We start from the raw sequence: 27,023 nt of genomic DNA on the forward strand, positions 1-27,023 counted from the left end.
ACATAAACATATAATAATAGAATAATTAATTAAATTTTGCTGTTGAAATAAGTAATATATAACTAAGATTAATTACAGAAATCAAAATCTTTAAGTTACGCTATCAATATCAAATGCCGTGTACTATATCTTAAAATGATTTATATAGGTCTTATATTCTTAGCTCTTTTCATAACTTTAAATATACTATTATTTATAATTATTTTAGTGATAATTGATCTCAAAGTCAAGGTATATGAAAAACGATTCCTATATTATAATACTTGAAATATTTTTTATTTATTTAAAACAATATTTCATGTTTATCAAAATTCCCCAAAATTTTATGATTTCAATTTAAACCCATAAAATTGCTATATTTACAAATTATTATGACATTATTATAACAATCAAATAAAGTTTGGTTTATCCGGAAGTCACTAATATTTAAACAAAGCGAATATTCACTACATGACGGCCTTCAATATTTAGCGGAAACGAAAGAGATTTCTTAAACAAATCTAACGTGAAACTTTTGAATACTAATTTTAGAGTATTAGAATCACAGTTGAAACCATCTTTAGCATCTATTTCTGTATTCTCCATTTCAATCCTTAACGACTTATGATAACACTTGTCTTGTGTCAGGAATCTTTTAGCATTTGTTAGTATTGCTGTATTGGTTGTCATGTTCAACGTTAGATCTTCCGTCCCTTGAAAATAATATAATATTAATTATTTATTACTTATACTTATCACAACTTTAATAAAATATTATTGTTAAGTGGGCATATTATGTTATTTTTAAATTTAACCTAAGGCCACATTTATTAACCACGAAAATAACACAAGTCTTGATTACAAAATTCAATGTTAAAAGCTATATTATCGTATAGCAATGAACTACGCATCACAGGACCATCATCACAAGATATAAAGCTTAGCTTGAAAAACATTATTTAGAAGATTCTATTACAATTATTCTAATTAATATTTTAATTTTATTATTATTTTTATTGTTATATTATATATTTAATAATATATTTAAACTTTAATTTGTTTTAAATGGTTTTTTATACCAATGTATACTTTCAGAAAAGTATTGTAAAGCTACTACTAAATTATTATCATCTTAGTATTCCATCTTTATAATGTATATAATTTTTTCTTAAATGTTAGAGATTTATTTGAGATTTAGTTGCGTATTTTGATAATATGTGACTATGAGACATATAATGTCATTGTTATGAAATTTGACAGATAGTCTAGGAGTAGCGTCATGAATTTAGTAAATTATTAATAATTATTTAATAATAGCATTATTTTGGCGTTAAAAAATGATTTTTTCATATTTTCTAATATGATGTTTTAAAATAAGAAATAATATTTGAGAAACATATTCTATTTATATACATACAGATATAATCTGTTTTTTGAATAATTATTATAGACGAACATATGTCCTAGTCAAACGGGCATAATGTTCACTTCTAAAGGAAAAACTCTCCATCGTTAAAATTTTTATTTATTTTTAATATCATCAATTGTTCATCTAGTTATGATATCATTCACATCACTCATTGTTTTCCAGATATAAATAACCAAAGCTTTTTTTTATTAGCCATATCCAAAAAAACATATAGGTTTCATCCTGGTAAAAAATCTATGGGCAACCCTGCTAATAATCCTAGCATTTGATGCAAGTTAGAATTGTGTTTGTTTTAAATGTCCGGGTTAATTTTAAAGGTTGTTTAAGTCTTAGATCATTTCGCATTCCTACTGCTTTACATATATATATATATATTACTTGATAATTTCTTGGTTTAATAATAATAATAATTGTGTAACTCATTCTTAATGGACGAAACTGGAAATGACCTAAATTAGAGAGATGTTAGTTAAAGATTAACCCTAAAATAAATATTCTGAGAATTAAATAAAACCGTAATCTTTATTTCCAAGAAATTTGCCTAGGAAAGTAGAAAGTAAAATAATAAGAGTCCATTGATACAAAAAGATATAAAAATGCAAAAAATTATATTGTAGGATATGAGGGCGACAAATAAAAAATTTTAAGTAACGTCAAAATCAAATAATAGTTATAATTTAATGGGATAAATAACTTTTTGTCATATTAAAAAAATTTAGTGAACCATTAAATATAATCCAACATAATAAATTCCCAATATATATTTAAAATTAGCTTGAAGTGTAAGGAAAATTAGTTTTACCCAAGGAAATTACTAACCAGGCCATGATTGGCCTGTTCCTACATTTGACAACTGTCAAACCATCAAATCCGTCATTTGCTCTGATAATAAGACGATTCATTGGCTCCTCTATGCTCCGCTTGGATTTGTTAGGGAAGATCCATTCAATTTCTGAGCTATTACATGTGCCTTCTAAGTAAAGTGCCGAATCCCGTTTGCTTTCTAGAATGACAGTTTCTAAATATCAAGTTTATGATTTTATTAGTTTTGTTATTATAATGTTTCTTCGTCAATATCCATCTAATAATTCGGTATACATAAACAAGAGTGTGAGTTGGGGGGGGGGGGGTAATCATATATATATTCAAAAGAGAGTAAGAATTAAAAATAATTGTGGAGAGGGGTAAGCAGGATTTGCCTCCAAATTATTTATTATTTAGACGTTGATAAAATTATCTCGAAATGATTTTTCATAAAGATTATTCCAGGTACACACAACTATAGTTGGCTAATAATTACTATATCTTTAGCTGTTTAAGCTAATTTTTGAGATAGGCTAAAAGATGGGTTAAAACCAGGGTTTTAGCCGAAAATTATCACTTCGGTCTCGGGCTTAAAAATATAACAGCTCAAAATTTAAAAAAAAACTAATATAAATTAACTCACCTTAATGTTAACGGATTTTCTCCGGTACGCGCTATATTTAGCCGTCATTTAGCCATTTTTAAAGTATATAAATACAATTAAATGACACGCGTCATGTTTGTAGATTATTTTACAGATTGGCATAAATAAAATTTATTATTGAATTACCTTGAGAAGCCAGATGAACAGTCAAGATCTTGTAATCACCGAATCTAATATCGATGGATATAGTATCTCTAATCATCGGCTTAATTTCTAAATATAAATTTCCATCTACATTTTTGATACTGAAATCATGTTTATCCTTATTTCCATTCCTTACAATCACCTGCGATTTGCCGTCATCAATCCCATTGTCTTTTATCAGAAAAATCTCTGGTTTCTTCTCGTTACGATCGTAAAATATTTCCAAAGTTTCTAAGTTTTAAAAATTATAAGCAATACGATACTCTATTTAGTATTCAATTAAAAATTCTTATATAAGCATAAACGAATCAATTAGTCAGTTAAATCCAAGATTGTCTACGCCTATGATAAGTTTTCTTCTCCTTGGATCATAATAAACTGTAGGGTGTGTTGAAATTATCTTTGCGATTTATCCCTTTATTAGTGTTGTTTAGAAGTTTCAATTCTAACCAATTTTTAAAAATGGCTAACACACAATATTTATATTAGAGCAATATTAGGCCAGCTTAAAAATTTCATCGTCTATCCTTAATATACCCATTTCTCTCTAGTAAATATTTCCATCCGAATCATTATGTATTTTCTATAGCGCTTAAAACGTTATTTCAAAAATAACATTACCGTTACGTCTGAAAAAAAAGGAAGGCGTCTGAAAAAAAGGAATGCGACAGTGAATGGGGATGGGAGCCAAAATGAATATTTTTTTATTAGTTTAAAATTATATTCACAAAAAAGCAACATATTAATATTATCTCCCCACCCCTGGCCATGCTTATGACTCTATATATTGCATTTTTTTCATAAATTAAAGTCTTACTGTGAACATGAAGCTCCAGATATTGGATTTCATAGTTATGTTCGATATGATGAATTCCAGCATCTTCAAACCATGCTCTTAACGATACATCAATTACTTTTCCATCTTCAAATATAAAGGTTTTGTTGTATTCCTTGCCATCTTCTACATTTAATTTCTGTGTTCCTTTTACCATAATATTATAACATTTTTTTAAATAATTGTATGAATCTTTGAATCGATTTTGATATGCCTAGTGGATGCGTAGTAAATTGTTTTTTAAAGAAGAAAAAAAAATAATAATAAATAATTAGATTATTTGGCACTATTTAATATTTTGAATTATTCACTAATTCGAAAGTTCTAATTTTGTTTTTAAGTGAGATAAAAACAAAATGCCAAAAAACAAGGAAAAGTAAATGAATGAAAGAAGAATAGAAAAGAAAAAGAAGATTTAAATATATCGAATATATTTAAATACCTGAAAAATGGAAGAGATTGATGGTATGCCTTAGGTTATCACATGTTATCTGGTATCTTCCCTTGATATCCGGGGTAAAGGCGGTTTTCAAAGTTATCTCGATGAGATTATACGAGGCATGAACACCGAATACGGAAGGTGGGCTCACTTCAATATCTGTATCGTAATTTTCGACATACCTACTTATTCTAATATCCAGTGATTCTCCATCTCTTAGCTGATAATTTTCTAAATTCAAAATAAAAGGAAATACAAATTTCGAGTAAATAAAAAACCTGAAAAAATAATAAATAATTTTTTTTTGTAGTGGAATTACTTTATTTATATTATAAAAAAATATATTACAAATAATAAAATTTTACATGATAGTTAAAAATTATAATTTATAAATTTATAATTTTCTACATAATTAAAAAAAAGTTCTAAAATTTATTTCCCAAAAAGGAACCATAATTGTTGTCTAAAAAATTTGAATTTGAATTTTTTTTGGTGAATATAAAGAAATTTATTATTTCTACCGTGTAAAGATAAAACTAATTTTTATTATTATAAGGTTGATTGGTAAATCACACTTTACATTCTTTCTTTCTTTCTTTCTTTCTTTCTTTCTTTCTTTCTTTCTTTCTTTCTTTCTTTCTTTCTTTTTTCTTTCTTTTTAATCTTCTTATTTTTCTGATCATGCGTAATTGCAATTTTAGATTCGTGTGCCTAGTATCGAAATATTAGTAACTTATTTAAGCTACCTTTTATATTAGCCTGGACTAATGAAAGGTCTTTTTCAACCTTTAAATCATTTAAGAAAATAGTAACGGTTAAAACCATTTATATTGATTAGTCCTATAAAATTATTTATAAGGAGATTATTCTTAGATAAAAATTTGAATCTTAGATGAATTATTAAAAATCTTGGAGAAAAGTAGACCTCTCTTTATATATTTCTAATCAAATTTTTTTAAATATGATTAAATTATTAAGTTAATATTATAATAATCTATATTTTAATTCACTAATAATTTATAATTCAAATTTATTCGTGAGATAATATTTATATAATTTTTATATTAACTCTTAAAAAATTTAGCAATTCATTATACTATTTTCAATCGGAGAAGAAAAGAGAAGAAGAAGAGAAGAGAAGAGAAGAGAAGAAGAAGAGAAGAGAAGAGAGAGAGAAGAGAAGAGAAGAGAAGAGAAGAGAAGAGAAGAAAGAGAAGAGAAGAGAAGAGAAGAGAAGAGAGAGAGAGAAGAGAAGAGAAGAGAGAGAAGAGAAGAGAAATTATTATTTATATTTTGATAATAATATCGTCATGAGGCATAACTGTTAAATTATATATTCTACCATTATATATATAGTTTATTTACAATAAAGTTTTTAACATTATATATAAAAATCTCTATATTTTAAAATTTATTTTATATTATAAAGTTTAATAAATAATATCTATAACGAAATTATCTCAAAAATTATTTGAATGTTCATTAAAAACTACCCCCAAAAATAATTTTTTAAGCTACGCCACTGTTAAAAAATAAATATTATTAAAATTATAAAGTTGAAAAATTATTTAATATGAAATGCATTTATTAATAAAAATAAATTAAAACGTTAAAATAAAACATGATATTTAAAATAAATTAACGAAATATAAAAATAATGGATTGTGTCGTAACTTAAACAGTAGATTAATAATTTAAATCCAAAATATCTAAATATTGTTCCTCGATAAATACTGCAGATAGAAATACTGAAATCCCTGCTTTCTAGATCTCATAGGATTTTCCATCTTAATCTTCTCATTCTCTTCTATAAAAAAATTTCTAAGAATAAGTTAAACATTTTGCAATAAGATGCTTTTGCGATGTAAATTTTATTTTTAAAAAAAATAGCATTTCTTAGCAGAACCATTGTAAGTAAAATGAGATAGTAAATTCTAACATTATATATATATGTATATTGTATACTTATGGCTGTAGCATTAATTCTGAAAATTGGTCCTAGTCTAGGAATATATACTTCATATAATCCTGGTTGATACCATAAATTTCTAAGAGTTACAATCAATTTGTTGCCATTTAAATCAGCTTCCTCACTGGTCCTTCTTACCATAGAATAATCTTTCAAATAGTAAACTAGAATCTGATCAATGGAAACGTTGATATTAAATTTGCCTACATCAAACTCAACGTATTTTCTATTATCATCAGAGGCCTCAATATTGACAATGTCACCTAAATAATTTAAATAATTTTTTTATGTTCAATTATTTATTTATTTGTTGAAAATCTTCTGTTAGATGGCGATTAAGAAGAATGTTAGATAAAGCTGAGCCAACTCAATTTATTATTATTATCCCAGTAAGAATTTTAGTTTAATTTTTGGGGTCTAGTACTGGCCACCTCAATATTATTAAAAATTTATAAACCTCAGTGCATTTTTTTTTATGAGTGAAAAAAATACTACAATAAATTTCTAAATTACTTTGACCTAATTGCCATGAAAGTTCTAATAAAAAGTATTAGGTTATTTTTCGATGTCTTCTGACTAGCAATTCAGTGCTTCTTAGAATCCTATATTGTATGGACCCATTTTTTCGTAAAGTCCTACCATGTTTCCACAAATATTTGCAAAATATATCGTGCGCATGCACCAATTTAAAAAAAATTGTTGGTTAAGACATGGAAACGGACTTGTCACGATTTTCAAATAACCAATCATTGGAATTAAGTTATTCCGATAAAATCGGGCCCCAGTTTAATATCGGAGTGGAAACAGACATGCTACGCTTTAATGAATATAACCAGTTGGTGTAAGTCTAGATTCATAGTGGAATCGATTTAACAGCTGATCGGTTTTTGGAATCTGCCTATTAGATTTTTTAATCTCTATTTAAACCGATAATCTATGAATTATTGATTTTAATAAATGAAAAATTGTTTTTTATTAAAAGATTTCGAAATTGATCAGCTGTTAATTAGTGTCTAATTTTATCCCACTCTGAGGTCAACCTAAATAATAAAATAGTATTTTTAACTAACCCTGTACTTCCAAGCTGATTTCTGCCACAAGGACTTCTTCGATTATTACTCTATACATTCCAGTAGGAACACGTTGATTTAAGCTGAAAATAAAATCATCACCATCGATTTCAAGATCTATTAAATTGGCGTCAGTATCTGGGGATTTTACTTGAAGTAGAGCGTCATAGTTATTAGGCGCCAAATAGTAGGCAACCGCCGACCAATCAAAGGCGAGAGACTCACCATATTTTACTTGTTTTTCGAATCTTGTGACTATAAAAAAATAAAATTCAAAAGAATTAAACTTTATCTTTCTCCTTAAACAATATAATCCAAGGTATTAGAATTTAAAATGTTCTTCAAAAAAAAATAAAATAAAAATTGTTCAAAGATCTTCCTGAAGATTTATTCCTTGATCAAAATTATTTTTTGCACCGTAAGAAAAAAATTGAGGCTTTAAAATATTCCCAATGAGACATATAATTATTTATTTATTTTTTACATTTTGCCAATTGATATGCTTTATCTTCCGGTCGCTTATCTCTCAGCGAGTAAATTCCAATTGATGCATCGTGGATTTGCACATCCAGCATGGCCAAATTGCTGACCCAATAGCCGTTAATTTCGGTTTTGATTCCATCTTTTTCACGTATCCACACTGGAGATTTTTCACGGGTGTCATTAGTGACATATGTCGAGATGTTTACTATTTCACCCAAATTTTTGACTTTCAATTCTTATTTCGAAATATTATTTTTTTAAAGATTAAAGGTATATTATTGGTATGAACAAAATATTTGTGGATATAAAATAAAAAATTGAATATAAAATTATTTTCTTGGTAAAAGGTTGCCAGATTTATAGAAATGCATCACTCCCACTATTTTTTTTGAACCGATACTTTAACAGAGACAAATTTTTGATCTAACCACCATTCGCTTATTTAATATTCATTTTTCATATTAATTTGTTTTTATCAGTTTTTCAAAAATAAAATTTGATTACACGTGGCTATTATCCATCATTCATATTCTTAATTGCAAAATATTTCATTTATCCATTCCATTCGACGACAATATTACCACCTTTCTAATATTATCGCCATATTTCCCGCACTCAACCATTCATCCATTAATTCCAAAAGCCTCATCTTTGGCGGGAAACCGGAAACTCAACTATAAATACATATGGCGGGGAATTACCAGTGTAAACCTAATCCCGTGATTTAATCTATATATTTATTTTGCTCCCAAATTACACTTCCGTATTTTTCCATATGAATCATGAAGTTCGGTTTCATCTATCCATAAATTATGAGCTTTTTATTTTACATTTAAGTTCTATGATAATCTCACTGTTGGATCATGCGCGGACTATTAGATCTGGTTAGGGGCCGGGTATATAAAAACATCTGACGAATATATTCAAATGAAGGCTAATAAAGAAAGATATTGCAATCATCGCTAACAATTATCCTAGATGTCCCTTAATAATGGCAAAAAAAAATTAATATTTGCTAAGAATTTTGGGTTTAATTTTGATTGGTTAATTAAGAGCCTTATTTTTTTTATTTTAACTATCAATTTAGAGTATCTGCCCAATTGCGAGAGCCTCTATCAATGCATCTATCCATATTATCTGACATGATGAAAGAAAATAAAAATTGTAGCAAATTAAAATGAAAGGAGGGAATCTAAGTAAAATTTTACCCAATGGAATTACTTGCACACGTGTTTTTGAATATTCATTGGTGATTTCAAAACTTATGCCTCGAGGAGAGCGATACCGTTTCCGAACTGAAACACGAATCATTGTGGCGTTCTCCGCACCTTCCCAATTAATCTCTTCGACATCACCAGATTTTTCTATCGACAGGTTCTTAGTATTCCGGAAAGGTCCCGTATTCACCGTCAAGTTACAGTTTTCTAGAGTATTATCGTGACAGTACATCGATATTTCCCCTTTGTATACATATATATATACAATTTTAAAAATAACGAATAAAAGATACGAACCTAAAGAATTTCTATTCCGCCAGATTAAAATTTGAATGGATATAAGGTTAATCTGCCCGTTATTCATAATATAACTATTTTTCTATTGATTAGTTATTATTTTTTTGTCAGTTTATAATGACATAATTGTAACTATTCTTTGGCTATTATAAAGAGGCGGTCGGGCAAAGTGTTGGCGATTTTTAACTGCTTCATGTTTACCAAAACTGCGGAAATATGTGAAAAGAGATACGCTAACAGGTTATGAAAAACTCGTGAATTTTCGGAATTATTGTTACATTTTATAACAACTATCTAATTTTAATATTCTTTAAGGACAATCTATATGCTGATAAAAAAATATACTAACTCAATGGGCGCCAAAGGTAATACACATATTTCAGAAACTTTAAAATCGCTTATATTAATGAGAACTTTTGAGAAATACCGATACCGAGATTCTACGTGTAAATCTATCCAGGGAAGGTCATAGGAACATTTAAATGTATGAATATAATTTAATTTTCACGATAATTTTGATATTTTTCCAACTATGGCCATCACCTACTTGGTGGTCCCCTTTAATATCCATTGTAACCACGTCAAATGTTAATACAGCGGCACCGTAATAGGAGATATTGGACGAGAATTTACCGACAATATCATTTTTAAAATAGATGACTCGGTCTTCGTATTTTGGGGAAAATTTCATCTTAATGATACCAGGTTTGCCTTCCGATAATTCGACTATCGTGTCTTCGTTTGTATAGATATAATTTATATAAAAGTAAGAGTGCTATAAAATAACTTTAAAAGTAACGGCGTTACAATTTTTAGAAGAAAAGGTAATCCATTCGTTACATTCTTTTTAAAAGTAACGGTAACGCATAAATTACTTCAAATACTTTCTTAAAAATCGCTTTTATTTATTTTTTAATTAATAATTTAAGCCGAGTTTTAAATTGACATCAAACCACCAAATTCCTTCATTTTTTGTTTTAAATTTTCGTTGTTAAAATTTTCAGTCAAGATTGTTAATTATAATAATTAATATTTAATGAATCAAATGTATTCGTAAATTTATATTCTTATTAATATTATAATTTATTTTATAAAGTAATATTAAGTCAATTTTACACCTTTCTTCGGATGAAGATGAGTAAAGCCTGCCATTGGCACCAACATGAAACACTTTTTTTTTACACCAATGAAGTAAGCTAAAGAGTACAAAGTTAATATTTCGTCAGTGAAAATTGTGTCTACACCTAAATATTTTAACCTCGATTGTTGGAATTAACATGGGCATCCTTGATACTGTGCACCCAATTTTAAAGAAGAAAAAAAATGGAAATATCTGATTATAAATTAGTTTTTATAAACAAAATGGAACACTCTCTATAACTCAGTGAAGTTAATTAGATTTATTAAGGAGAATAGCCACAAATTTTAACGAATCTTGTTATAGATCTTAATCACAGATTTTCAGATAATGTCAAATCGTTCCTTAGATTTATATAGTATATGGGCTATATATGTATATGATTCTATATGGTTATGGGACCTTTTTCCTGCGGCTCTTTCGATTTTTAGAGATAAGAAAAAAATATATACAGGAGATCTCACTCTCACGATTACTATAATTTTATTTCGTGAACCACTTATTAAACCAATTCTTGCAAGACGTCGTTAAATGAAGGTGAAGTATTTTTCACATTTATTTCTATCGAATAATCAGCAATAATTCGCCCGCTTATTTAAGTCAGAATGGCCTCTCGTAAAATTAGATGTCGGCGGAGAAAGGAAGCTTTAACTTATTTCCTGTTTGGGCGAAAGATCTTGACAATGAAAAGGGCAGACTTGATTCCTTCCCTCCCATGCTCTGCGCCAATTTGAATGCGTGGGAGGCACAGCGGGAGGAGCTGTGTTTAGCCTCTTGTTTATCTCGTCAAAATTTTAAAAAATCAATTGTTGTTGAAAATAAAATTGAAAAAAATATTAAAAATTATATTTTTGTATATTTATAAGCATAATTTTATTGACATTATACATATAGGAAACAAAAAATTTCTTTATATAATGTTTAATTTTTTTTTAAAGTAACGAGTAACCCGTTACAATGTACCAGTAACACGCGTTTCTTTTTTTTTCACAAGGTAACTAGTAACGCGTTACTATTTGTGAAGTAACGCTCACAGAACTACTATAATGGTTTATATAAATATTCTCACTGTTAATTTATTAAATTGATAAAAAATAAATCTTCAGAAATTTTGTATGAAATAATAAAGATATATTTTTATATAGTTATACATAATGTCCGTTAAAATAAATTCAAAATTGTAGATTTGGTAAATATATGTATTTGTATTTTTTTTTTAAATAATAATTTTAAAAAAAGACACCTCGTGGAAGAGTTATTCCAATTTGCAAAATCACGTGATCGCCATCTACGATTCTATATGATCCCTCAGTATCGTGATTGCAATTGGATATTTTGATCCCGATTTTAAATGTTTCATTCACTAACTTGACTTTCTTCCTTAGGATATTATCTAAACCCTCCCATATCTCCCCTATTTGTCTTTCTATCGATGCATTTGTATAATTAAGCCTAGAATTTTTTGGGAGGTCATATTCAAGTCCTGGGTGACATTCGAAATCTATTTATTCAATAAAATACAAAAATAATAATATTAATAGTCATTATCCTTCTCCTTCCTTCCTTCCTTCCTTCCTTCCTTCCTTCCTTCCTTCCTTCCTTCCTTCCTTCCTTCCTTCCTTCCTTCCTTCCTTCCTTCCTTCCTTCCTTCCTTCCTTCCTTCCTTCCTTCCTTCCTTCCTTCCTTCCTTCCTTCCTTCCTTCCTTCCTTCCTTCCTTCCTTCCTTACTTTCAACCTTCCATTCTCTTCCTTCCTTTACAATAAAAATAAAAAAAAGGTTATAACCTCTATAAACGGTTACTTTCAATGTTTTCATGGCTTAATTTTTATAAAAAAAAATGAATAATATTTATATCTTATCTAATTTATTCGCGAAAATTTAAATAATCGTAATGCGCATGCGTTATTGGATAAATTAAATTTTCACTATTTTTAAATTTTAGATTGAATGATTGATTGTGGAGTGGATTACTAAATTTTATACTCTTTTGTAAAACAAAATATTTAACAATCTTACTCATATAGACCCTTTGATCTTGCATAAGCTTTCTTTTTTTAAGAAAGGATAGAAAGAAAGAAAGAAAGAAAGAAAGAAAGAAAGATAGAAAGAAAGAAAGAAAGAAAGAAAGAAAGAAAGAAAGAAAGAAAGAAAGAAAGAAAGAAAGAAAGAAAGAAAGAAAGAAAGAAAGAAAGAAAGAAAGAAAGAAAGAAAGAAAGAAAGAAAGAAAGAAAGAAAGAAAGAAAGAAAGAAAGAAAGAAAGAAAGAAAGAAAGAAAGAAAGAAAGAAAGAAAGAAAGAAAGAAAGAAAGAAAGAAAGAAAGAAAGAAAGAAAGAAAGAAAGAAAGAAAGAAAGAAAGAAAGAAAAAAAATTAACTGTTTAACCCTCTATTTTTTATGTTCATTATATATTATTAAAACTTTACAAATTACAAAAAAATAATAAGAGGCTTATTTAAGTATATTTATTAGAGCCAAGTATCATTTTTCCGTAGACTACTGAAAACCGACCAACTCTAATTATCATATTATATTTATAATATATATATATAATACCTGTTACTGTTAGAATCATGACGGAACACCACAGGCAAATTGCTAAAATTATCGATCTATAAAGTTGGATCATATTTTCTTTGCGAGTTTTTCCGAAACAATCTTTAAAAAAAAATATATTTCAAAAATTTGTGTGTATGTTGATTTTACAATCTGTAAAAGGAAAGGGTAAAAGTGACGAATTTTAATTTCCCTGACCTTTCTTACGAACGCCCTGCCCTTTATAACTTACAGAAATGGGACAAGAGTTCCTTTTAATCTTATCCTCAACAAGTTCCCAAGAGGTTGATTTCGGAAGATGGAAGCTAATTCCGATGAGAATCAAATTCGGAATGTTCTAGGCTATGAGTCAACTATATAACCACCCCAAACAGACAGCCCAAACATTTATAAAATTAAGTATTTAAAGCTACTAAATTAGTTTCGCAGTTTCAAAAATTTAATAATGGCGAAAGTATATATCTGCTTTAAAAGGCTGAATTATTTTTTTAAAAAAAAATTTGTATAAAATTTTAACCCATCAAAATAGAGAAGATAAAAATGGTAATTTCAAGCTCCTAATTTTTAATTATAAATCTTACTCATGAATCCCTAGGTTTCAGAGGTTTAGCTCCTATTTTTAATTGTAAATCTTAACAGGTATATGTCTAACCCTAAGATAACCTACTTATAAACTCCTTGATTTCAGAAGTTTAGGCTCCTATTTTTAACTGTTAATCTTAACAGGTATATGTCTAACCCTAGGATAACCTACTTATAAACTCCTTGGTTTCAAAGGTTTAAACTCCTATTTTTAATTGTTAATCTTAACCGGTATATGTCTAACCCTAAGATAACATGCTTATCAGCTTCTAAGTTTCAGAGAAAATTTGTCGCAGAATGAGCTAGTTTTAAATACTTAACTAAACTATAATATTAATTAACAAATTAAATTGAACCAATAAAATAAAATATAATTTTTTTATAAAAATAATTAATTAATTTACGATTAAATATTTTTTTAAATTTTATTAATGTTTAAAATAAAACTGCATTGCGAATTTTTTATATAAAAAATAATATTTTTCTATAAAAAAACGATATTTTTCTATAAAAAACGATATTTTTCCATAAAAAACTTTATATTTCTATAAAAAAAAATTGAGAAAAAAATTGATAAACTGCTCGTTTACCGATTAAACAAACTGGACATATTATTAATTCAATGTATCCCTCTAACGAGCGTTATTATTATTCCAACATTAAGAGAACACTCATCTTTGACACTCTCGTAGAACGGCACGGAAAACAAAATATTTCATCATTTACTTCGACATTTAAGATTCTCGCGCCAAGTATATCTAATCGGCTATGGGCGGAAATAAGGAGTAATGAGAATATCACAAAAAAAATATATAAAGATCATCGGAATAAGGGATAAAGAATTAATTATTTTAAAAGTTTTTACAAAATACTCTTCATCATTGAAAAAAGAACTACTTTAAAATTTTTTTTCAAAGAGATTGCTTCGAACTCTAATTATTTCAAAACAGTTTAACACATTCTTCATTCATTTATAATATGGGTAAAAGTATCGAATGAACGACAGTGTCGGGTAAGAGTTAGTTATCTGCACATTTCCTAAAATACATTTTTCGGGCATATTCCCTCAAAATCGAAAAAATTTAGAAAACAACACTTTGACCCCCGCCCCCCCCCCACCCCCACCCCAATCACAAATATTATGCTAGTGTGTTAAACTGCCCTATTAGAGCCGATTTTATTTAAAAAACGGCAAACTCAATATTTTATCCAGAAAATTATATTGCACGAAGCCTGAAGATTTTGCTTACAGAACGGCACATAGATCCGGGCGTCTTATTAGCGAAATTTCTAAGCTCGCCAATGTCTTTCTGGCTAAAATATCGAGTTAACAGTTTATAAAATCGACTCAAATCGGGCCGTATAGCAACACTACATTATAACTATATAAATAAAATAAAAATTTTACCTTATTTTTCCGATAAATCTTCCTTCTGATTGCCAGTCTATCTTAGAAAAGTAAAACTTTTTATTTTAGATTTAATTAATTTTTTTTAAAAAATATAAAGAAATTAATAAATTTTTTATTTAAAATAAAAAGAAATTTAAAGTATCAAAATAGGTTTAAATGTACATCTACCGATTTAAAACCCTCCCCCCCCCCCACATCACCCCCCCCCTAAACAATTATGTTTTCTTTAACCTTTTACCTATTACGAAAACAAATTTTTATAAATAACCATTTTATACTTGTACATCATATATTTTCTGGTATCCAATTTCGTTGCTTATAAGAAATAATGTTGTTTTTTTTTTCTTCAATAAACGTGTTTAATATCATGTACATATACACTTTTCTTCTGAATTTTTTTTTCTAAAATAGTACTTATTGATGTCTGACTAGTATACTTTTACAGGTATTCTTTTATTACTTAGAGAAGAGCTTGTTAGCTACAGTTCAATCATCCATTATATTTGTATATATCATATTATACGCTTATTAAATACCCGAAAATCAGAGATCTACATTAGAAGGTTTCTCTGGGCTTATTTTAGTTATCAGTTGATTATAGCTTTTAAATATGATTGGCCATATTTCTAGATCAGAAAAAAAAATTAAATTGGAATTGTTTCAATTGGTATGTTTTCAAAATTTATTTAAGGAAGATTTTCTATATTGTCTAAATTGCAGCTCTAACCTCTCTAAGGCACATAAAATTTAATGTCCTTTTTTTATGTTAGTAATAGTTGTCTAGAAATGGTTGTTAGGTGGATCCAATTTAGCCTAAATGAGCTGCTCTTTTGACACGGTGTATTGATAAAATATTACCCTGGTCAACTAACTGAAGTTTTATATTATTTCTCCTTAAAAGATTTAAACCAATAGCTATAAATATAAACTTATATAAAATAAGATACAATTTATTTATAAAATTGATAATTATTTTAAGAGTGGATGTTAAGAGAAGAGAAGAGAAGAGAGAGAGAGAGAGAAGAGAAGAGAAGAGAAGAGAGAGAGAAGAAGAAAGAGAGAAAGAGAGAGAAGAGAAGAAAGAGAAGAGAAGAGAAGAGAAGAGAGAGAGAGAAGAAGAGAGAGAGAGAAGAGAAGAAAGAGAGAGAAGAGAAGAGAAGAGAAGAGAGAGAAGAGAAGAGACCCAAAAATTAATAAAATTTATAAGTATAACATATTTTAAGATATATTTAATGGGGGGGGGGGGGGAAGGGAGATACTGAATATTCTTGATCCTAATAATTAACTTGTGTCTTTATATGTAATGTTCATTCTCAATTATGGTCCTATAAACCCCACTTTGAAAGCATTTAAGATTTTATACACAATTGGCGAATTTTCTTCGCGTTATTCTTTCTTTCTTTCTTTCTTTCTTTCTTTCTTTCTTTCTTTCTTTCTTTCTTTCTTTCTTTCTTTCTTTCTTTCTTTCTTTCTTTCATTTTAGTTATCTAGTTTTATAAAATATACAAGTAAACCCCTGTAAATAATTGCTCAATTTTACATTTTTTTTTGGATATTAGAAAAAGATTACGTGATATTTTTATTTAAAAACAAGCATATATTTCTAACTATAAAAACAAATTTGAAATAATAAAATATTTCAGTATACAAAAACAAAACATCGTATAGTGGCCATCTTTACTGAGCTGAAACCTCTTTAAAATGACTATTAACTTGGTTTCTCAAAATCGTATAGTTCATATCTTTTACCTAAAGTATAATATCTTCCAACAAAAAGAATCCAAATTAGGGAACAGTCCTATAGTGCTAAATTAAGGAAGGTTCTCAATTGTATTATTTATCCTTAATATAAAGGATATGGTTGTTTTAAGATAAACATATCTCTATAAAAATATTAAAAAATATTTCTATTTTTAATTTTAATTTTAGTAAATATATATAAAAAAAAATATATTAGCTACGGAAGTAAAATTACCTAAGAATAAATCTTGTAAGTCTTAGCAAATGTAAAATGAAAGCATACAATATCAAAACCTTATTTAACTATTTATCGTAATAATAAAAATTTAGCAATTTCTTTAGTTGTAAAAATAAAGATATTCTTATAATAATTATATTAAATAAAATAATTAATCTTTTATAAAAAAAAATTTTTTAAAAATCAATCTTAATTTTTAAAGAATTTTTTTTTTATATATATAAATAAATTTGAAATAGAACAAAGTTTCGATAAAACAAAGGTTAAATTTAGTTATATATTTCATATTTGGATATGGAATTCATGGAGAGATTCGAAATCTCTGAATTTTAAAATCATTTATTAGGGTTGATCAAATTACTTTTGAAAAATCTGATTTTGATAGGAAATTTAATCTAATGCATGTAGAAAATCTTTGCTAAAAATTTCGGACCAATTTTCTCCGTTAAAGGTTTGTGTTTAGTTATAAATTTTAAAGGGAAAAAATTTTTAAATTTATAACAGTAGATTTTACTCTCTATATGCTGAAAAATTATTTTCATTTGTTTTTTTTTTTTAACTTTAAACCTTTTTTTTTTGAATTTGAAAGAAATTCTCATTCCAGTAAGATGTATATTCAGCATATTTAGAATATGAAGCCTAAGCTAACTAATATTTCTCTCATGCGCATTACCAACTTTTTTTAAAAAATTTGTATTACTTATTAATCGTATTTTATAATATTATGTCAGTTAACCTGGTAAAAGTATCATTTCAACTTTAACGACCATTATTTTAAAATGTGTAAAATAGATTTCTAATACTATACAGGTTAGAAAAAAACAGTGGAACCTCGACTGTTGGTCTGAAGTAACTGATTTATAAGATTTACATGGGAATGCATATCTTTGAAGTAATTGGATCCATAGTAAGATAATGTGTCCACAATCGAATTACTTTTTTTAAAAAATTTTTTTTAATTTTATTTATTGTTTTACTTCACCTATCTATATTTCTAATAGCAAATATTTCTCGTCCTATCGAAAAATTATTGAATCTCCTTTTTAATTTTGAGGATAGGTGTTACCTTTTATTTGATACCCCATATCCAATTTTTGTTTTTCTTAACCCCCCCCCCCCTCCTTCCTCCTCTGGACTAAATAACCCAATAAGATCAAGAATGTATACTATTATTTGAGTTAAATAAAACTTCTATTAAGTAAAAATAAATAAGGAGCCAAATCCCCTCTAAAAAAAATAATTTCTAAATATCCTCCAGGAGAGCAGATTAACAAATTTTTTTAAGGTAAATTGGCAGCCGGGGAATTCAAAAAGTAAAACTAGACAATTAACTTGCGGGAGTTGTTTCAATCAAATATCACTTTGAAATTCTTTTAATATCATTCTTAACCTCAAGTTGATAACTGTGACAAGAGTTAACGTGACAATTTGCACTTTTTTGAAATGTATCTTTCCCTTAATTATTTGACCAAAAAGATGTTTAGTATTTTAACTATTTTTATTTGAATAACCTTATAATAAAGTTTAAAATATTATAAAGTTAATAAATAAATGTTTTTTATATTATTTTATAATATATATTTTAGATATGTGTGTTAACCTTTAATTTATCCCTAAAATCCCAGATACATTTAAAAGTATCTTTTTACTCGAGTACCTTAATTAAAATATTACTTGTTTCGAAATTTGAATTTGGCCCAGGAAGTTGCAAAGTTAGTGTGGAGTTAGCTGCTATATTTTGAGAACAGCTCACTATTTCAAATTAAATCGAATTAATATTAACTATAATCACAACACATCAAAAATAAATAGTTTATTGAATTTTGAGATATTTTAAAACATATAAGATTCCATCAGGTCAAGTGAAACTTTTCAGTCCTTTCTTGAGAATTTTGCTACTACACATATAATAGATAGTTTTTATGTCTCAAAATAATTTTTTTCTGTTAGAAAATAGTAAGAGAAAGTTAAGAATATTCTAGATTACCATAATCTGAAATCAAAACCCTTCAAGGTATTATACCTATATTATATGACGTGTTTACTATATCTTAACATGTTTATTAGAGTCTTATATTATTAGCTCTACTTAGAACTTTAAGGAGTGAATTATATGAAAAACGATTCCTATATTATAATACTTGAAATATTTTTTATTTATTTAAAACAATATTTCATGTTTATCAAAATTCCCCAAAATTTTATGATTTCAATTTAAACCCATAAAGTTCCTATATTTGCAAATTATTATGATATTATTATAACAATCAAGTAAAGTATGGTTTATCCGAAAGTCGTTAATATTTAAATAAAGCGAATGTCCACTACATGACGGCCTTCAATATTTAGCGGAAACGAGGGAGATTTCTTAAACAAATCTAACGTGAAACTTTTGAATACCAATTCTAGAGTATCCGTATCACAGTTGAAACCATCTTTAGCTTCTATTTTTGTATTCTCCATTTCAATCCTTAAAGACTTAAGATAAGCACTTGGCTTGTGTTAGGAATCTTTTAGCATTTGTTAATACTGCTGTCTTGGTTGTCATGTTCAACGTTAGATTTTCCGTCCCTTGAATAAAATATAAAATTAATTATTTATTATTTATTATTTATGCTTATTACAACTTTAATAAAATATTATTGTTAAGTGGGCAAATTATGTTATTTTTAAATTTACTGTTTTCATTAACCACGAAAATAGCACAAGTCTCGGTTGCTATACAGCTATATTATCGTGTATAGCAATGAACTACGCATAACTGGACTATCATCATAAGATATAAGGCTTAGCTCAAAAATAACATTATTTAGAAGATTCTATTACAATTATTCTAATTAATATTTTAATTTAATTATTATTATTTTTATTTTATATTATATATTTATTAATATATTTAACGTTTAATTCGTTTTAAAATGTTTTTTTTTGCATTTAAATTAATTGTAGAAAACAATGTATACTTTCAGGAAAAGTATTGTAATTGAATATAGTTGTATTATTTATATGGAAGATAGGATTCAGTTTTTCATTTGATATTATAAAAAGTCTAAAAGATAGAAATTGTTGGGACAAACTTGTATAATATCAAAGTGAGCACTTTTATAAAAGACGAAACGATATTTAACAAGAGCTACAAAAACTAATAATTTAAACTTTATATATAATATATGAATCATATTTGTGTTAAGAGGGGAAATAGAGTTAATTTAGCTTAGTTGAAGACCTAAAGAAAACCAATAAGATTTTATTAAAATATATTACCAACAAATTTGCTCCTAAGCAAGAGACACTGACTTAGATGGACTTAGATGGTTTAATGATAGTATATTGCTCATTAATTACTAAATGTGACGCAAAATTTTTTTATGACAATTCTTACATTAAAGAACAGAGACAAGATTCTCAAGATATTTCATATTATAATGTTTAGTTATTAGAAAATGATAGTATATTTCGATCATCTTGAAATATTTTAATCATACGAAATAGAACTAACTAAAATCCCCTTTTTTAAAATCAATAATTTTAAGAGTTAAATACATTTGATTTAAGCTTTAAAATTTCACTAATTTAAATAGAACTACTTTCTAAAACTTATTAATAGCTTAGTATTTTAAAACCATCTATATACTATTATAATTTTAGTTTAAAAAAATTAAAAACATAAAGAGAAGCAATATTAATTAAAAAGATTTCAGATCTCAGGGTATATCAATGTTTTAGTAAAACTAAAACTTAGAAATGTTAAACTGATCGATTCGAGCCGATTATTAAAACCGGTAAACTCAATATTTTACATTTCATGCGAAAGTACTGAGTTATCGGTTTTTAAAAACCGGTTCAAATCGAGCCCTGTAAAAATAATATTAAAAGCTATATATAAAATATATTTTTTCTAAAATATTAGAAATTATTTGAAAATGTTCCTAAAAAAATGATCTCGTTAAGAAATTATATTTTACGTATATTTTTTTTTACTCCCTTAAAATATGTAATTTTTAATCATTATATTTATTATGATTATACTTGTTTTAATTATTTTTTATTGTTAGAAAGAATATAGATATCGATTGATTAATTAATTAATTACTGTTGTATTCGTGCACTAATTATTAATTTGAATACATACTTGTAATTTTTATGAATTTTTATTATAAATCGACGAAGGTTAATTATTAATTTGAATATGTAGTCAAGGAAATTATTGTTTTTATAGACTGGTAATTTTAATTATGTTTATGAATTTTCAATTATACTTGTAATTTTTGCATATTAAAAAGATGTATATAAAATGGAAAAATTTTAAATAAAATCAAAATTAGAGTTGTTACTGTTTCTACTACAACCTTCGACAAGTTGATTACAAGTCATATAAGGAATTGTAACATTCATAAGATTATTAACCGAAATTATTAAATATTTATATATTAATTTTATTTAATACTAGGATCCTTATTTGTATTAAGTCTCTCCCACTAGCTTCGACAAATAAATTACAATCCTATGTAAGGAGTGGTAACAATTACTATACATATCTAAGTTAATTTGAACGCGTCTAAATTGAATATATTTATGAATGATTATGATGAATGCTAAACCATAATTTTTATTTAAATGTTAAAGATTTATTATGAGATAGTGTTGTTAAACGACTTGTTTTGAGCCTAAAAATGGCTAACTCAATGCTACATCTAGAAAAATGTTATCCAATTCTGAAGATTTTGCTCATAGAAGGAACACAAATGTCTAGACATTATATTATCGAAATCTTGAGGCTTAGGCAGTATCTTTCTAGTTAAAATATTGATTTAGCCCTTTTTAAAAAATCGGTTCAAAATGCCCTTTTAACAGCACTGATTTGAGATTCAGTTTCATATCTCATTTGATAATATACCACTATGAGACATATTATGTTATTATTATGAAGTTTGACATAAAGTCTATAGGGAGTAGCGTCATGAATTTAATAAATTATTAATAGGTATAGATGTATTTAAAATAGCCTTATTTGGGTGAAAACTTGACATTTTCATATTTTTTTTAATATGTTGTTTTAAAATATGAAAAATTATTTGAGAAACATATTCTATATACGAAACAGATAATTGTACTATTTTATTAATGATTATTGACGCACATATTGGGCATAGTCAAAAGAGCATTATGTTCACTCCTAAGAAGAAGAAAAAAAAATTAAAACATGACATTCAAATTCATCGTTTAAATTCTCCTTTCTTTTATTTATATATTGGTATACCCAATTATGGTTCATTCGTGAAAGTATATAGTAAACATATATATATATATATGATTAAGAAACAATTAATTAATTAATTTTTCAGATGAAGCTATTATTTAGTTCAATACAAATATTAAATAATAAATTTAAAATTTATGATGCCATCATCACATTAATCTAAGTGTTTCTCGGCTATAACCGAAACTTTTTTATTAGCCTTATACAAATAAATAAAAAATATATATGTTTATAACGTGGCAAAAAAATGTATGGGTGCTCCTGCTAATAATCTTAGCATTGGATGCAAGTTAGAAATGTGTTTTTGTTAGATGTCCTGGTTAATTTTAAAGGTTGTTTAAGTTTTAGATGAATTTCGCATTCCAACGACTTTATATATATAATATATAAAGCACAATTTCTTGGTTTAATAATAAAAACTCATTCTAAATGGACGAAAGTAGAAAAATAAAACTGAGAGTTGATAGTTAAAGATTAACCCTAAAATAGATAGTTTTCTGGGAATTAAACAAAAAGTAACCTTTATTGCTGAGAAATGTATTCAGGGAAGTAATACCTAAATAATAATAGTTCATTGAAACAAAGATATAAAATGCAAAAAAAAAACTATAATGTAGTATATCAAGGTGCCAAGACAAGAAATGTATTTTAAATAACTTCAGGATCAAATAATAGTTATAATTTAATGGGATAAATAAGGTTTTGCCATATTAAAAAATTAGTGAACCACTAAATAGTATCCAACATAATAAATTCCCAATATATGTTTAAATTAGCTTGAAATGTAAGAAAAAATGGTTTTACCCAAGGAAATTACTAACCAGGCCATGATTGGCCTGTTCCTACAATTGACAACTGTCAAACCATCAAATCCGTCATTTGCTCTGATAATAAGACGATTCATTGGTTCATCTATACTCCGCTTAGATTTGTTAGGGAGGATCCATTCAATTTCTGAGCTATTACATGTGGCTTCTAAGTAAAGTGCCGAATCCCGTTCGCTTTCTAGAATGACAATTTCTAAATATCAAGTTTATGATTTTATTAGTTTTGTTATTATAATGTTTCTTCGTCAATAACCACCTAATAATTCAGTATACATAGATAAGAGTGTGAGGTTGGAGGGGGGGGGGGGGGAATTAACCGTATATATATATATAAAAGAGTAAGAATTAAAAATAATTGTGGAACGGGGTAAGCAGGATTTGCTTCCAAATTATTTATTATCTCGAAATGATTATTCATAAAGATCCCTGGTACACACAATTATAGTTGGATAATAATTACTATATCTTTAGCTGTTTAAGCTGATTTTTGAGATAGGCTAAAAGATCGGTTAAAACCAAGGTTTTAGCCGATAACTATCACTTGGGTCTTGGGCTAAAAAATATAGCGGCTCATATATAAATTAAAACATCTTTATGTTAACGGATTATCTCCAGTACGCCCTATATTGAACCGAATTGACCGTCATTTAGGCATTTTAAACTATACATACAATTAATTAACACGCATGGTGTTTATTTAATGTAGATTATTTTACAGATGGGTAAAAATAAAATTTATTATTGACTTACTTTGAGGAGCTAGGTGAACGGTCAATATCTTGTAATCACCAAATCTAATATCGATGGATATAGCATCTCTAAGCATCGGTGTAACTTTTAAATATAATTTTCCATCTACATTTGTGGTACTGAAATCGTGCTCATCCTTATTTCCATTCCTTGCAATTATCTGTGATTTACCGGCATCAATCCCATTTGCTTTTATCAGAAAATTCGGATGCTTAATGTTAAGATCGTAAAATATTTTCGAAGTTTCTAAGTTTTATTTTTTTTATTTTAAAAAAAAACAAAAGCACTATAATACTCTATTTAGTATTAAACTAAAAATTCTAATATAAAGCATAGATGAATCAATATATAATAAATAGCCCGCGAAAATCCGAGATCGCCTCTGTTTATGATAAGCTATATATTCCTAGGATACCAGAGGGTGATTGAGAAATGTTACATTATTTGTAACGATTTATTGTTTATTGTGTTAATAATACATTTTCATTTTAGATAATGAGGGTTTATAGGCGATCGTGTGATATATTAAAATTAAACCTTTATATTGTGTAAATTGGATATAGAAAACGTTATTTTATATGATATATATATATATATAATACATAATTGAATTACCTTTGAATATAAAAAGAGATCTTATATTATAAAAATTGAATCAGTTATTGCTACATCATTAAATTTGTTATTTAAGACGGTCTGAACCCCGGTTCTGAACCTCACATTCTAAAATATTACTAGCGTACTACCGACGACAAGACATACTACTAGAGAGAGTACATTCTCAGGGCAAGAACTTCCCCGCTTTGTCAATAAGAAATTTTATTTTTTTAATATGATATAAATTGAAAGAAAAACAAATTATAAAAATATTTTCTTAGGGGCCTCCAGTTTTGCTTTCCTTAGACCAAAAATATAGCTAGCATTGAGACTAAACTTTTACATTCTTTCTTTTTCAAAACATTTTTTAAGATATATGCATGCATTTTTTTTTTGGTAGGCAAGAATATAATTTTTTTTATAAGTTTAAAATGATATTCACAACAAAAGGTGGCATATCAGTAGTGTTGTTATTGAACGGCTGGCCCGTTTTGAGCCGAGTTAGAAATCGACTAAAACTCAGTATATTTTAGCTAGAAAAATATCGCTATAACTTCGACTTCAAAATTTCACTGATATATGTTCTATACCTTTATGCCTGCCATGAACGAAATCCTCAGGCTAGCTTAATATATTTCTGAATACTGAGTTGCCGTTTATAAAAATCGCCTCAAACCTAGCCGTTTAACAGTGCTACATATTTCTGTAAGAGTGGAATATTCCCTTGTCCCCTCCCAGGCTACTCCTTAGAACTGAATATATTGCATTTTATTTATCATAATTAAAGTCTTACTCTGAACAATAAGTTCTAGATATTGGATTTCATAGTTATGGTCGATATATTGAATTCCAGCATCTTTGAACCACGCAGTTCCTGATGCTTCTATTTCTTTTCCATCATTAAATATAAAGGTTTTGTTGTATTCCTTGCCCTCTACTAAGTTTAATTTCTGTGTTCCTTTATCATATTATTATAAACATTTTATAAATAATTAGGTGGGTTACGAATATGATTAAATAAATTGGTTTGATTTTGATATACCTAGTGGATGCGTAGTAAATTGTTTTTAAAAGTAGGAAAAAAATAAATAATTAGATTATTTAGCACTATTTTCCTTAAATCCATATAGAAAGGTTAAATTTTTTTTAGTGAGATGGATGAATGTCAAAAACAGATTAATAAATGAAAAGTAAAGTGAAATGAAATGAAAGAAAATAAAATAAAATGAATAGAAGAGAGAAGAGAAGAGAAGAGAAGAGAAGAGAAGAGAAGAGAAGAAGAGAGAGAAGAAGAGAGAAGAGAAGAGAAGAGAAGAGAAGAGAAGATTTAAATATATTAAAATAATTATACCTAAAAAATGGAATAGATTAATGGTATGTCTAAAATTTTTATATGATATTTGGTATCTTCCCTTGATTTCTGGAGTAAAGGTTGCTTTTAAATCCATCTCAATGTATAATATAGGCGAGACATCAATACTGAATACAGATTCTGGACTCACTTTAAGATCTCTTTTGCCATCTTTGAAATAATTTGGCAAATTGATATGCAAGGATTGTCCATCTTTTAGATGATAATTTCCTGAATTCAAATAAAATGTGAATTTATAATTTCGAGAAAATGAAAACTTGAAGAAAAAAAATAAAATAATAAATATAAGGCCCTTTCCAGGCAGGCTCTCAACAGCAATGACTAGTAGGTACATCTTAGAATCTTCAAATGCGCAGAAATTATAAATTAGCATTGTTTCATTCCTATCATTTTAACCATACTCGCCACCTTCGGCAAACCAGTCCTAGCATTCTTGACTAGGCCTGATTTAAAGTAAAAATTGTTTATATATTTTATAAAATTTTCTGAGAATATTTAAAACATTGTCAATAAAAATGCTTTAGATATGTATACTTTTTAATTAAAAAATTAGCATTTTTGTAGCAGACCCATTGTAATCAAAATGAAATAGTAAATTCTAAACGTGTATATATATTTTTTTTACTTATGGCGATAGCATTAATTCTGAATATTGGTCCTAGTCTAGGAACAGATACATGGTAGATTCCTGGTTGATTTCATAAATTTTTAAGACCCACTGTCAATTTGTTGTCATTTAAAACAGCTTTCACTTTGACACTCTCATCCAGAGAATAATCTTTCAAATAGTAAACTAGAATCTGATCTATGGAAACGTTGATATTAAATTTGCCTAGGTCAAACTCGACATCTTTTTCATTATTGTAAGAGGCCTCAATATTCACAATGTAGCCTAAATAATTTAAATAAATTTTTAATGTCGAAAATATCTACTGTAGATGTCGACTAAGAATATCAGATAAAGCTGTGAATTCTTATTTTCCCAACCAGAATTTTAGTTTAATTTTTGGAATCTAGTAACTGGCCAGCTCAATATTGATAAAAATTCTAAGCTCATTGAATTTTTTTAAAAATATAGGTGAAATAAATTCTAGAATTACTTTGACCTAATTGCCATGAAAGTTCTAATGATCTTTACATTTTAATAAAAGTAGTTAAAATAAAATATATTTTTCTATAACTTCAGGCTAACTATACAGGGCTCTAGTTCCAGACTCCATGTTGT

General features: G+C 27.1%; 1 protein-coding gene across 1 annotated transcript; it reads right to left on the reverse strand.

Annotated features, from left to right (window-relative positions):
- Positions 1–426: 426 nt before the first annotated feature.
- On the reverse strand, positions 427–26,601 carry LOC135922476 (uncharacterized). The gene is made up of 7 exons (XM_065456841.1): positions 26,424–26,601; positions 26,056–26,241; positions 25,778–26,008; positions 25,220–25,384; positions 23,830–24,075; positions 2,211–2,426; positions 427–692 (listed from the first exon to the last, which is right to left on the reverse strand). The coding sequence occupies exons 3-7, from the start codon at positions 25,872–25,874 to the stop codon at positions 427–429; spliced, it is 990 nt and encodes a 329-aa protein (XP_065312913.1). The 5' UTR covers positions 25,875–26,008; positions 26,056–26,241; positions 26,424–26,601.
- Between the last annotated feature and the right edge of the window lie 422 nt (positions 26,602–27,023).

The sequence above is a fragment of the Gordionus sp. m RMFG-2023 genome, chromosome 1, assembly GCF_954871325.1.
Source record: "Gordionus sp. m RMFG-2023 chromosome 1, tfGorSpeb1-WG-v2, whole genome shotgun sequence".
NCBI classification, from domain to species: Eukaryota; Metazoa; Nematomorpha; class Gordioida; order Chordodea; family Parachordodidae; genus Gordionus; species Gordionus sp. m RMFG-2023.

Coding starts and splice junctions, on each gene's coding strand:
- LOC135922476 (XM_065456841.1), bottom strand. CDS start 25,874: ATGGATTTAAAAGCAACCTTTACTCCAGAAATCAAGGGAAGATACCAA. Junction 24,076..25,219: donor TCTAGAACTTATTGTTCAGA/GTAAGACTTTAA, acceptor AATAAAACTTAG/AAACTTCGAAAATATTTTAC. Junction 2,427..23,829: donor CGTTCACCTAGCTCCTCAAA/GTAAGTCAATAA, acceptor CTTGATATTTAG/AAACTGTCATTCTAGAAAGC.